General features: G+C 39.6%; 1 protein-coding gene across 1 annotated transcript in view; it reads right to left on the bottom strand.

Moving 5' to 3' along the window:
- The window catches only part of LOC103807501 (fibrillin-2), a gene marked incomplete at both ends in the record, with an annotated part of 50,615 nt that extends 37,625 nt beyond the window's left edge, over window positions 1-12,990 (bottom strand). The window contains 9 exons of the mRNA XM_009080233.1: window positions 1,377-1,499; window positions 2,867-2,989; window positions 4,834-4,959; window positions 5,585-5,710; window positions 5,815-5,937; window positions 6,759-6,884; window positions 8,107-8,232; window positions 10,431-10,559; window positions 12,865-12,990. Coding sequence (XP_009078481.1) covers window positions 1,377-1,499; window positions 2,867-2,989; window positions 4,834-4,959; window positions 5,585-5,710; window positions 5,815-5,937; window positions 6,759-6,884; window positions 8,107-8,232; window positions 10,431-10,559; window positions 12,865-12,990 — 1,128 coding nt within the window. The remainder of the gene's footprint in view (window positions 1-1,376; window positions 1,500-2,866; window positions 2,990-4,833; window positions 4,960-5,584; window positions 5,711-5,814; window positions 5,938-6,758; window positions 6,885-8,106; window positions 8,233-10,430; window positions 10,560-12,864) is intronic.
- Between the last annotated feature and the right edge of the window lie 1,500 nt (window positions 12,991-14,490).

Below are 14,490 nucleotides of genomic sequence, written 5' to 3'. Positions count from 1 at the left end.
TTTTCTCGAACCTGTTTGTTTCACCCTCAAGGACGAGTTACCCCTGCCATCTGCCATCTGCCCAGCTGAGTTACTCCCTATCTATACATAAGTTACAATCTCCAGTGCCTTGCTTGTACACTGCATTCCCAGGTGCGTTCCCAGGGGACTGTGTCCTTGCTCTTTTTAGCCTTCCCCAGGTGCATTCCCAGGACTATGTCCCCGCTCTCTTAGCCATTCTCCAACACATAGACTCTTATAATCATAGAATTTAAGACTTGGAATGGACCTTACAGATCATCTAGTCCCAACCCCTGCCCAGGGCAGGGACACCTCCTCACTAGATCAGGTTGCTCAAGGCTCATCCAGCCTGGCCTTGAACACCACCAGGGTTGGGGCAGCCACCACATCCCTGGGCAACCTGGTACAGTGTTTCACCACCCTTAGAGTAAAAAACTTTTTTCTCACATCCAACCTAGACTTCCCCTCCTTCTCTTTGAATCCATTACCCCTTGTCCTATCACTGCAGTTCCTATCACAGAGTCCCTTTCCAGCTCCTTGTAGGCCCTTTAGATATTGAAAAGTTGCTGTGAGGTCTCTGCGCAGTCTTCTCTTCTTGAGGCTGAACAGCCCCAAAAGAAGGTTGTGTGAAGACCTCTTAGCAACTTTTCAATATCTGAAGGCCTACAAGGACACGTTACAGGGCACGGTAGAAGTCAAGAGCAGAGGTAGTGTCACATGTCCACTCTGTAAATGATAAAACCCACAATAACCCAATACATAGTCATTAATGTTTCATATAACATATTTACACTTTGTATAATCCTTTACATGTCAGTTTGAGCCACTCGCTGTGTGACAGACAATGTCCATTCTCAATAGTGAGCATTTACCAGCAAATGTAAATGCAGAGATCATGGGTAACATTTTTCAACTGCAATTTGTTTTTTACTTTTTAAAAAGTCCTATGTAACTGATGAAATCCTGCTCAACTGATCAAATTCTTGTTCAATACAGTGAAGTGAAAACAGATGATGCCAGAGACAGACCTGGCCTACATGACAGCCACTGTAAGAGAGAGATGGTGTTAAGTGTTCTTGACTAGAGAGCCTGTTGCTGCAAGCAGCACATGCACATTCACAATAATTGGCATGAAGATGATGATGAGGACAAAGCAGTTGACAGTAACTTTACCCAACAAACAGACCCAGTGGGTCCAACTAGTACATAAATAAAAAAAAAAAAACAACCAGGTGCCTTTGTTAGTGATGGGAAGAATCCTGGTCTTAAAAGGCACTTTTACATTTATTGTCCTGCACTTTGGGCTTAAATCTAATTGGCAAAGCTTCCATACAATAGACGAACAGTGACAGGTCAAGTTTCACAAAACATCTTACCGGAACAAGTAAATCCATCGCCAGTGAATCCCTCTGCACAGGCACAGCGATACGACCCCGGCGTGTTCACACACTCAGCGTTCACACTGCACTGCTGGGTCCCGTTGGAGCACTCATCAAGATCTGTTCATCAGGGTCAAAAAGTGCAGGCAGTAACAGAGCAATTAGTGTACTTGGCTTACAGTTAACTGTCTGTCTGACCAGCACAACTGCAAACATGAGTTAAGTCTCCATAAATGTACAAAGGTCATATTAGAAGATACAGCATTAATCTATAGTGATTTAATACTTCTTCCTTTACTTTAAAATGCATGAGATTGGGCAAAATATTTCCAAGCAACAGACAGAATATAGCTGACTCGGTACTTGGATGTTAATACCCAATGTCCATGTCAAAAACTCGAATTCAAGATTGGCTAAAACACCACTAAGTCAAAGAAATACAATGAGGTGACACTCTGCCACATCTTTAGAAAGTCTTAACAAGTAATAGAAGACAGTGAAAGAAATGTAACCTCATGAGAGTTGATGCAAGGTATTCACTGGGATGTCACCTTGGACGTGAAAACAAAAGGAAAAAGAAAAGAGATTTTCCTTTCCCCCAAGGACATGTTTAATGGGAATGGCCCGATGGGTCCATGACATGACTCGCACTAGCTAGTGCTTATGGAGTCCCTTCTCACCTATCTGCAGAGTGCTCTCCTGGAGTAACACTCTATACCCAGGAGCTATTCCAGCTACAAGGATGCTGCCAGAAAAACTCTTTTTTCCTTCAATTGGGACTTTTAAAATGAAAATAGGAAAAAAATAGGACCACATATATTTTTAATTAAGTGATAATGAAAAAGACCAAGGAGCTTTCCCTTTTTCTCAGATATGGCTTAAAAAGCTTAAGAAATCTGGCCTGCAGTAAAATCCCATCATATGGTACTTTTTCTTCGAGATATTCCATCAATAAAGCCTAATTCTTAAATTAAGCTCCTCTTCCATAAATCCCAAACTGTTAGGGAAAAAAATGGTAGATATTACAAACTTTTTCCCACCAAACTAAAATGTGAAGGCAAGAGGACATATAACAGCCCAGAAAAAGCAGGATCATGTTTCCCACTCCTAAAGTTCAACCTACTTTATATGAGGGCCTACAGATTAGATATACTACAGGACTTTTAAATAAGTGACAGAAATAATATCTTACTGAAAGGAAATCCCAAACCAAATTCCCTTCATATTGCACATTCTAGCAGTTGCATGCAAACTTTGCAAAGTACACAGTTAACTCAGTAAGATGTTACACAGTCAAGCTGAGACAAACCCAGTTCTGCTCCTCAGAAAACCAAAACTCTGAAACGTAAGAATCTCTCATACCCATCTATCCATAGAGTACAGCAGTCAGTGGGATCATTCTTTGTTTCTAATGGAGCAATCACAGTCACACTAACATGCTTTCAGGAAAAGAGGAGGGACAAAAGCTTTATTTTCCATACACTTACCAATACATTTAATGCCATTTCCAACCCATCCTTCTCTGCAGCTACATTTAAAACTTCCTGGTACATTGATGCACAAGGCATGCATGTCACAGTTGTGAGCACCAATTTCACACTCATTCACATCTGCAAGTACAAAATATTCTATTACTATTTACATCAGGAGCAGCAGAATATATAAATTGTACATAATAATGTAACTTTGTGTTCTTTTTACATGTCAGTCATTTCCACAGGGCAGGTTTGCAGTCCTTTAAAAAGCAAATGTTTAAGCAGATGTTACTTTGTATTCTATATTAATAAAAAATAGTGACAATTGTATTTTGGGTTTGTTCTTTGTTTGTAAACATGGCAATTATTCTGCTTTCCTACAACTGGTGTTCAGTTTGAAATTAAAGCTCTTTTCCAGAAAGATCAAATATGCTGATCTTTGTATGTCTAAAAATCATAGAATGTTATGGGATTGGAATAGACCTTAGAGATAACCTAATGCCAACCCCCTGCCCTGGGCAGGGACAGGTTATCTCCCACCAGAGTAGGTTGCTCAAGGCTTCATCCAACCTGGCTTTGAGCACAGCCAGGGTTGGGGCAGCCACTGTTTCCCTGAGCAACCTGTGCCAGGGTCTCACCACCATCACAGGAAAAAACTTCTGCCTAATACCTAATCTAAATTTCCCCTCTTTCTGTTTGCACCCGTAAATGGGATGAGACCTTTGGGTGCCCAGGCACATTTCAGTTTCAAAAATTCTTCCAGGATTTTAGTAATTGTAGAACAAATTCTTAAACACCAAATTAAAGGAAAAATTCTGACAACCTTCCCACATGAATAATTTTGGATAAGCCTATCTTCTTCAACACAGGAGACTCAGCTTGCAAAAGGCAGTGTCGTGGTTTAACCCCAACAAGCAGCCAAGAACCATACAGCCGCTCACACTCCCTCCTCCCTCCTTTTCTCCCCCCAACCTGGAGGAATGGGGAGGAGAAAAATAAAATAAAATATGTAGGTTGAGATAAGAACAGTTTAATAATAAAGAGCAGAATGAGCTAGAATATTAATGGATAATAAGAAGAAAGTGAAAGGGAAACCCCCCCAATATAACAGTATCAGTGATGCACAATATAATTGCTCACTACCCAGAGAGGACCGACACAACCCCATCCCTCCGCCCCGGATCGGCCCCTTCCTGCTTAATATACTGGACATGACGTTATATGGTGTGGAATATCCCTTTGGTTGGTTCAGATCACCTATCCCAGCTATGCTCCCTCCAAGTTTCTCTTGCGTACCTTCTCACTGGCAGAGCATGAGACACAAGAAAGAAAATGTCCTTGATTTAAGATAAACACAACTTAGCAAAACCAAAACATCAGTGTGCTGTCAACAGTATTCTCACTCTGAATCCAAATACCGCACTGTACCAACTACTGAGAAGGAAAAAATAATTAACTCCATCCCAACCGAAACCAGAACAATAAGGTACTGCTTAACTACCACAGGAGCCTGTGGATTGACAACCATTCTTTAAAGTTTGTTAGCACGGGTTGAAGGATGGCATATACTTTCCCTTTCACATCATCCTTTTTCTTCGTTTCTCCTGTGCTTGGACTACAGGGTCATTTCCTGCAGCTTGAGTTGACAGATGAATTCATACTTTAAGTACACATGAAAAATGAGTACTGACAAAATACTTCTAATGCAAATGCAGCTGTGCCCACCCAAGCTGTGTTCAACAACACAGATGTTCACACAATCTATACTGATAAAAGCTTTGCCTTTAAAATTAGTTATGCAAGGGGCCTCTCACATTGACACTGGTCAAGGAATGCCCCATTTAAAACCCTGGACATACGCTAACAGGTGTGAAACACTTATTATGTACATATACAATTTCTCACTTGTCTATTTACTTTACCTGAATGCCAACCAAGATACGTGCACACCATCAACCTATTCTGAAAATTTGCTTTACCTGTGCATCCTGTGGATCCTTTCTTGACTGAATATCCTACTTGACAGTGACAAATGAAGGAACCTTTAGTGTTTTCACACTCCCCAAACATGCAGATGTTGGAGTTCAAATCACATTCATTCACATCTGTAAGTGCACATAAATTAATCACTGGTTCAACAGTACTGTCATTTAACAATACACTTTGTCTTTTTTGGAACAATTTAATTCCGATGAAAATATCAGTATCACTCTTACTACATGTGGCATTTATTTATCTATCCTAATCATAATATATTTCAGCCATTCCACTCTTTAAATTCTCTAAAAACAAGTAGTCCAAATACCACAGGGTTTTCAAATTTGCTTAGAATGTTAATTAAAGGATGATGAAGCAAATTTCTTCTTACAAGAAGAACATGTTCTTGATCATAATAATTTTCTTCCAAAGGAGAATTTATACAGTAAATTGATTGCCCTTCTGGGGCACACAACTAATTCCTTCTCAATAGAGATATTCTAGAGGAATCATACCAATGTAATAAAATCACTGCCATTTTTTGAAACTATGTGATTTGATCATCTTCAAGGACTTCTCAATTCTTTTTTGACTCTTCCTGACATCTACAGCAAAAGGCAAGAAACATACCGATGATTTTTTAAGAGCATACATAGCTTCAATGCCCACTTTCAAGGACTCAGTAGAACGTCTTGAAACATAACTTGCAGAATTTTTGGACCTGCACTAAATTTGGTGCACACAGCTACTTACCAACACAAGTTTTCACGTCTATAGAAGCCATAAATCCATCATAACAGAGGCAGCGATATTCCCCTGGAATATTGGTACATTGACCACCATCACAGATATCTGGATTGTTTTCACATTCATCAATGTCTGGGAAAACAAAAAGCAGATAATAACCCTGTCACTCTGGCACAGATGGGCTAGAAGTTGGCTGAAAGGTATGAATCTGGAGCTTTTAGGGTATTAAAACCTACCTGCACATGTCCTGACATCTGGCATTAGAGCATAGCCATCACTGCAGCTGCATTCATAGCTGCCTTCTGAGTTCGTGCAGTGAGCGTCACAGCCTCCATTCATTATCATACACTCATCAATGTCTGGGGAAGCAATATTAGCAGCAGTAAGTCTATTTTTGTGAGGAAAAATCACCTTCTCTTGACATTTCACTTAGTACATGAAACAGATTATCAGCGATTTTATTATGAATTTTTATTCTGCATCTGATTTGTATTTTGTTCACTTTTCTCTCTTTCAACTGCATTTTCATCTGTGGGAGCAGATTTAATTGTTAATTTAGTCAATTTAATTGTATTGGCTAATTTCATTGTTGCTTTTGTTCCTGTGTATTTCTAGAGATGTATAAAAGAGTTTAAAACAACGTGTGGAAAGGACAGAAAGAAAAGCCCTGAGAAACTTAGGTTTCCTTACAGATTGAAATGTAGCACAAATTTATATTTTTGCAAAAAAATAAACATGAACAACCGATAAAAATACCTCTCAGTACTTCTGTTCTCCTTCATAATGGTAACTACACAATTCAGCATTATTCTAGTGAAGGATTTAGGAGATGTATATGATAAGGAGAAAAAGTGAAACCATCAATGCATGGCACTGTTCTTGCTTGATCAAAAAATCTAGCAATATTTTCTGCTGTTAACTCAAGGCTCTGATTTTAGTGGAGTAGTACCATATGAATAATTTTTCTCAAAGTATTCTGCGGAGTTCAGTTACAGCATCCAAACTTTTATACCTTCTTTATAGTTCTAAGTCCATGGCAATTCATGGTAAGCCTAACAACAGATGAGAAGACAACTCTGTTGAGTTTCTAAAGGAAGGTATTACATGAAATAAAACCAAAGACTGATGAAACAATACACACTGAAGCACAAACTCATACGTGAAAGTGCACAACACTTGCCTGTGCAGCCTTGTCTGTCAGGAGTGGCCTGGTACCCAGAGTTGCAGGAACACTGGTATGTTCCCACCATGTTCACACACTTCCCATTTCTGCAGAGACTGTCACTTAAGGAGCACTCATTTACATCTGGAAAACAATCATTCATATCAACTGCCATTCAGAATGCAGACTCTAACTGGGAAAGAGAGTGAGGCAATATTGTAAACTGGTGGCTTTCAGTTTTTTTCAATTTCTTTCTTGTTCTAAGCATGTTCCCGTTCAAGGAATGGAGTTCTGAACAGCATGTTTAAGTCATTGTCCAAAGGTTTGTCTTCTCTGCTTCTGGTCTGTGAGCATCAGCTACAGAGTTTGCTGTTTTAAAGCACTTCTTCAAGCACAGAAACCAAAGAGACAATATGCTTTCTATTTCTTTTCCTACAGAATCACAGAATAATTAGAGTTGGAAGGGGCCCTTGAGGATCATATAGTTCAACTCCTGGTCCTGCACCTCAGAGACAACCCTGACAATCACGCCATGTGCCTGAGAGCATTGTCCAAATACTTCTTGAACTCTGTCAGGCTTGGTGCTGTGGCAGCTTCCCTGGGGAACAGTTTCAGTGCCCAAACACCCTCTGGGCTTTGTGCTGTGGCAGCTTCCCTGGGGAACAGTTTCAGTGCCCAAACACCCTCTGGGTGAAGAGCCATTTTCCAATATCCAGCCTAAACCTCCCCTGACACAACCTCAAACCTTTCGCTTGGGTCCTGTTGCTGGTTGTCAAATACAAGAGGTCAGTGCTTGACCTCCACTTCCTTCCCTGAAGAAATTGTAAACAGTGGTGAGGTCTCCCTTCAGTTTCCTCTTCTCCAGGCTGAACAGACCAGGCAACCTCAGCCACTCCTCATATGACTTCACCTCAAGGCCCTTCACCATCTTCGTTGCCTCCTTTGGACACTCTCGTATAACTTACTACCTTTCTTATATTGTGGTGCCCAAAACTGCACACAGTTCTTCCTTCATACAGTTTCACCAATTTGGTGACCTGCACTTCATTAAGAGACGATACCTTTTTGTGTTTGTATGTATTTTAATTGAAAGTTGCTACCATGTGTGGTACAGTCCTTCGAGTCACTAAATAATCCCTAAGAGACCTCTTTGAAGGTAAAACACTCCTCTTTGAAGTCAACAGCATTAAGGGCACTGAAGATTTTACAGGCTCTAAGATTTTAATTTGAAGATGCTCATGTAAAGGAGGAGCATGAATTTGTGTGAGAGATTCCTGAGACCCCACACCTGCCAGAGACTAGAAGTTTTCATAGCAGAAATGACCATTCTTCAAGCTGAAGATCATGATCCTGAGTTTCAACTCACCTATGCATTCCTCACGTGATGGTGACAGCTCATGTCCCAAGGGACAGTCACACTGAAAACTGCCTTCAGTGTTCACACATGTGCCACCTTTACACAGAAGAGGGTTGCGTTCACATTCATCTATATCTGCAAAGCAACCATGATATACAAACATAAAATTACTACTAAGCAGCAAAAAAGAGAAAAGCGATTCTCGTGTCTGTAAATAATGAAATAAAAAGATTGTTTCATTGGTGTTGCTCTTTTCCTCATACCGCATAACAAGGGAAAGAAAGAAATATACACTATTAGTTCTAAAAATGAGTATCTTTCCTTTCAAGAATTCATCATTCAAAATTAAGTATCCTATGAGATACAAGACACAAACAAAGACAGCAACTATTAACTCTGAAAATGGCTATTTTTTCCCCTCAAGAGAACCAGAAAATCATCATTCGAAATCAGGTATTCTATGAGACACAGGACACAAAGACAGCAACTGTCTTTAGAACGGTGTAATATGTCATGAAATTTTTGTCAAAAAATTCCTTCTTAATGCAACCATTATATATGCACTGAAATTGTTCTATGTGGGTGCTGTTAATGGGGATATGTGTGTCAATTTTTAACCAAGTGGCTAATGGGTTTGGTAAGTCCTGTGTATGTCATGGTGTTGCTGTGAAATATGCTACAGTTTATAAAGGCAAACTGAGTGTTTGACTCACAAAACTGATAAAACAAGCTAACACCACAGATGTGGATGAAAAGAAATACGACCAAATGATGTTCAAGATGCACTCACTTTTGGACTCCCAGGACTTCCCAAGAAGAATTATGGCTATGTATCCTTGAAACAAGAAACTTACACAGGCAAGCAGGCTACTATTGTGTTTCATTAGCCTGAGAATTTAGCCAAGACATCACTGGGTATTGTAGTTATTCATATGAGGGAAGAAACTGCCTGAATGCAGAATTCAGCATCTCTTTTCCTGTGCTTCTGCTTGGATAGTCCTCACAGCTCCAAAATGTTCATATTGAATGTTATTCCCTCCCTTTCTTACTTCTTGCAGAAAGCCCTGAAGAAGTTATTTCTCTTCTTATCTCCTCACTCTCTGCTTACTTATGTGACATCATCTTTTGCTGCCTCTGTTTTGCAGACAACACATCTCTGTCATACAGAATTGATTCTCTGTATTTATGCTCTGTCTCTCAAGAAGGATATTCAGCTTCCACAGTTTAGCTTCTTTGTTATGTTCACCTGTGATTTATGCAATGATTTTTTTTTTGCTGCCTTTTTGAGTATAAAAGCATTGCAATTTGCAGGAAAACAAGTAAAGGTGACAGGAGGACTGCATGGCCTCCTGGAACACAGGGGCACGGGACCACTTATTTGAGTTCAATTACAAGCACATGAGCTCCTGACAAAACATAAAAAAACATAAAAAGAAAAAAAAGGAGGCATAAAATAGGCAAAAACATAGACGAGTGTTTCAGAAGAAATACAGAGGCACTGTCTAAGTGTGCAGGGATGAGGTCAGAAAATCCAAAGCCACCATAAGTTGACCCTGAGAAGGGATGTGAGAGGTGTAACATCAGCAGTAAAATGATGAGGGAAAATGGGAAATGGGATATGGAGGAGACCTATGAGTGCTGAAAGCAAGCTGGCTAATGTAATTTTCAAGCCACTCTTGACCACCCTTGAAATGTCATGGAAATCAGGCAAGGATCTTTAGGGTACGAGGAGAGGAAATGTCAATCCAGTCTCCAAGAAAGGCAAAGAAGAAGATCCATTCATCCTCATTAAGTTGAAAATCTCAGACTTTTTATTTGCATTATGTATTTCATTATGTATTTCATTAGATACACCACAATACTAACTCAAGACTTTTTGAGATGTTTAGTAACTTTTGGTGTCTCCATACCTATTCTTACAACTTCAAACAGATTAAAGAGATGTGATTTTTTTTTTCAGAAAATGCTCTCAGGATTTTCTGAGACACAGAAGAATCAAGGAAAAGTGATTCACACTACTTTTGAAACTCCATCCTTCTATTCCTAGCTGTCCCAAATATTTGGATACTCCATTAACCATTTCTAAACTACACGAATGAATCGTTGCTGCCGTACTGAAAGATCTATACAAGATGCGTAGGAGGAATTAGCAATAAGAACAAGCAAAGAGGTATATTTAATTCAGTTATCTGTCCTATAAACTGCATATCTAACTCATGTGCTCATGGTCGCAATAATTATACATATGAAGTGTGACAGAATTAGTATAGTACAGAGTACGGTCAGGCTTTGTACAGTACATGGAGACTCCACGTCATCCTGGCAACACTTACCCATACAGTTCTTCATCATCATAAATCCACTTTCATAACCATCAAAGCACTCACACTCAAAGCTTCCAGGAGTGTTGACACAAGTGCCACTTCCACATAAGTCTGGGGAGATCCGGCACTCATCAATGTCTATTTTATAGCAATGGAGAAGGGAAAAAAATCAAACAGAGTTTAAGATTATCCTGCTTTTCACAGAAGTGAATATTTGGCCATTATAAATTAACCCTACAGAAACATATATAGTAGATAAATCAACAGAAAAAGTGAAATTAACTTATTATTTAAAGAAACCTTTGATAATGTGAAACAGTTTGTGAAAGATTGAAAATATAATGTCTTCAGAGCTCTTGGGTACATACTAAACTATGTAACAAGTAGGCTCCCATGTAGTGCAATTTAAGATTTGATCTCTAAGAAAATAACTAACTCTAAGACACTCTGAGTTGCCATTGTTACAGAGGTATCAACTTACTCCATGACTACAGTGCCATTGATATTAAATTGCTCATTATGAAGATACTTATCCAGTAATAGCATTATAAGCTCATATATACTCTTTCCATTAGGAATAAAAGGAGCTCCTCTGATCACTGGTTATCTTTTTAGTTAACTTTGAATTAAATTTGCTGTGGAAAACTATAGCCAAAAAAGAGTAAGACATCTCTTTGAAACCCACTGGTAGTGAGGAAGAAAGCTGAAGAGGAATTCACAATGTGGATATGATCCAGTGAAACAGGTCAGAGTTGAAGGAGAGAACTGGAGGGAACTGGATAGTCTGTTATTTACTACCTTCTCACATCATTCCAGACTTCTCTCTTCCTTACTCTACTGCCCATCCAGTGCTTTTGGGGTGAAATAGGGTTAAATGCCTTTGTTCCATGTTCTGCACTATACCCTCTACCTTCAGCTTCATTCATTACTGTGTCATTGATATTTACATATTAAGCAATCATGAAGCCTTTACAGACAATAAAAAAAACAGAGTATTTGAAATAATGAAGGCATTATTCCAGGATAAATCATAGGTTGGTTGCACCATCCAACAAGTACAGAGAGCAAGGAACCAGCAAAGAGCACCAATGTGTTTGCAGTAAATTGGTGAGCTGGGCAGGAGACTCATTTGCCTAAGTGGTTGAGGAAAACTAGGCAAGTATAAGCTTAGCTAAAGAAACCACTAAAGATTTAGACAAGTTCTTTTTCCACCACATGCAAGAGTCTCTTTTGCCTCTGTGTCACTCCCCACGGCCAGGCTTCTGCAGGGTGATGAGTTTAGTCCTTACACACAGAAGTGTGGAAGTGTCAGACACTAATCCATGTGGTGGGTCTGGGATGTTACTAAGTATCTGGGCTCCTACAAGCTTTCTAAAACATTTTGTTGCTAATTTAAACCAAACAAAAAAAAAAAAAAAAAAGTCATCTATTTAAGAAAAACTGTTTCTCTACAGCTGCTCAGTGGAATATTTTCATCACCACAAATGGAAAAGAGAAGTCAAAAAAAAAGCTTTTGCAGGCAGAAATTTTCTGACCTATTCTTGTTAGTTTAGAAATAAAGTTTGTTAAATGCATTTTTCATCAATGCAATCACTATAAAAACAAGGAAATCACCAGTTAGGGCAGCATTAACAACCAGACCAACCTCAGTTAACATGCCTTACCACCCACACTTCATAGTACTCAGACACACTCATAGACGCCTGTATGGTATAACAAAACCTCCTTCATTTTCAGCACAGAGCCACCCACAATGCAGGCATCCAAGCTCTCATAACTAGAAAACTGTCAAGCTTATCTTCAGTTTTTCCAGGCAGTAAAGGACAAAATATTAAACTTTGAAATTAAATGAGTGTATCTTTTTGAGTTAACATTGCTCAGAATTGCAGAGGTGCCTTTGTGTGCCCTTGGTTCAAAGCGAAATGAAAATTAACTTGCAGTGGAGTCTCTAAGTTTGTTTGGTAATACAATGAATGTAAAGGAATGTAAATTAAGCTAATCTCTTTGTTAAAACATTAAACTTGACTTCACCAGTGATCCTTACCGATTTTTCAGGTTGTTCTGATAGAGCATGACCTGAGCATCTTAAACACCAATTAAAACAATAAAATGTTGTATTTATTAAATAATGAGTATCTGAAAGGGAAACTTGAGACAGTTGGCCATTCTGTCCAACGATTAAGCTCTTAGAAACTGAACAAAATGAATCACATTAAGTTTTGAGACCACCAAGCTATGTCACAAGAGCAAGTTCCTTTAAAAAGCCCCAGGGATGTGGTGGAGTCCCCATCACTGGATGTTCTTAAGACTGACAGGGTGTTAGATAATCTCATCTGAACTCCCTTTCTCCACAAAAAAGTTGAAGTAGGTAGTCTTTGGAGGTCCCTTTCAAGCAGAACTATCCTATGATTCTAGGGAAAATCGGGGAAAATGCAAGACTTACCTGTACAGTTTCTTTCCTCCATATCTAAAGTAAAGCCACTGTTACATCTACATTTGAAACTTCCGATTGTGTTTCTACATTTACCATTCATGCACATACCAGGGAATACCTTACATTCATTGATATCTATAAATAAAAATAAAAACAAACAAAGAAAGAAAAAAGAACATTCTTAAGCAGAAATACATATGCAAATAATGGGAATTTCCTGTTAATGCTTACCAAGTGTATTGAGCATAATAGGTAGCATTTGGGTTACAGGGGACCAGAGGGATGGCCTCCTCCTATACATACTCCTACAGAAGAATGCAAAAATGCAACTGAGGAGGCAGGCAGGAGGGGATATCAAAGGGGACAGCCTTGGAGACATGATTGGAGATCCAACTTGCAAGGCAGACGCCCATGGCTGAGGAAGAAACCATGAGGAATTGTCATCCCTGGAGGACCTGTCAGGGTGCACACACCTCTGAGGAGCTACAGACTGGGAAAGACCAACACCAGGGCAGAGACACCCCCAAGGGGCTGCAGCAGTGAGTGACTCATACCAGAGCTGGAACTCCCTGAGCATGGGACAGTGGCCCATGGGGGATGCATGCTGGGGCAGAAACACTTCGAAGAATTGTGACCCATATGCAATCCCAGTTGTGGTAGGGACATCCTTGAGGGACCACAACCTGTGGGTGATCCACACTGGGACAGGAACACCCACAGGAACCCATGGACTACAGAACACGAGTGACCCATACCGGGGCTGGGACAACCTGAAGGAGCATGGGCTGTGGATACCCCATGCTGGAGATCTTCTGTCCATAGAGGAGCCCATGCCAGGGCACAGGAAATGGGCAAGAAGGAAGGAGAAGTGAAAGAAGAAAGACAACACTAAGCAACAAGGTGTGATAAACCATCACAGTGTCCCCAAGGCCTTGTGTTACCAACTGCCTCATGCACATGACTCAGTGGGGCCAGGTGCCAGGAAGGGTGGAGGAAAGGTTCTGGGCTGAAGTTGAGACTGGAAATGAGGGACATGAGATGTTTCCTTACCTTTTGAATTATTTATGATTTCTTTGCTTCACAATACCCACAACCCAGCCATTTTAAGTTTTTTAATTGACAATCGACCAAATTCAGTGGTATTCTCTAAGCTGAAACTCTGGTATGTGTATTGCTCTTAAGTTTCCTTTCTGAGACCATGAATATTCCTGGTATTCCTGAACCAGCTTGCAAAATATGTAACTACTACCTGTTTGACCTTGTTTTGGCTTCAAACTGAGATTGCCAGAGTTGAATCCAGAGCTCAGTTTTCAAAATGCTACTTTTTCTTTCATAGAGTATCAAATGAAAATCTTTTGCCTCTTCTCAATGCATTTTCTTGGACAGCTGATAACACAGTCAGTTAAAGGATCCTGCATAGGGCAAACTGGAATGAGCATTACCTACTCTGTGATACAATTTGCTGAATGAATGCCCTTAACTGAGAACTACCTTTGATGAAATAAACATTTAACTGCTATGTATTACTGTGAACAGACAAAATAGTGGTCCAAATGCAAAAGCAGAAAGAGAAAGTAAAACCACACAGAAATCTTAGCGTGGACAAGATTTTATTATTATTATTAAATAATTAAT

This window comes from Acanthisitta chloris, unplaced genomic scaffold (genome assembly GCF_000695815.1).
Source record: "Acanthisitta chloris isolate BGI_N310 unplaced genomic scaffold, ASM69581v1 scaffold14828, whole genome shotgun sequence".
In the NCBI taxonomy this organism is placed as follows: Eukaryota; Metazoa; Chordata; class Aves; order Passeriformes; family Acanthisittidae; genus Acanthisitta; species Acanthisitta chloris.
The sequence above is the reverse complement of the archived record's forward strand: the minus strand, read 5'-3'. Positions and strand labels throughout refer to the sequence as shown.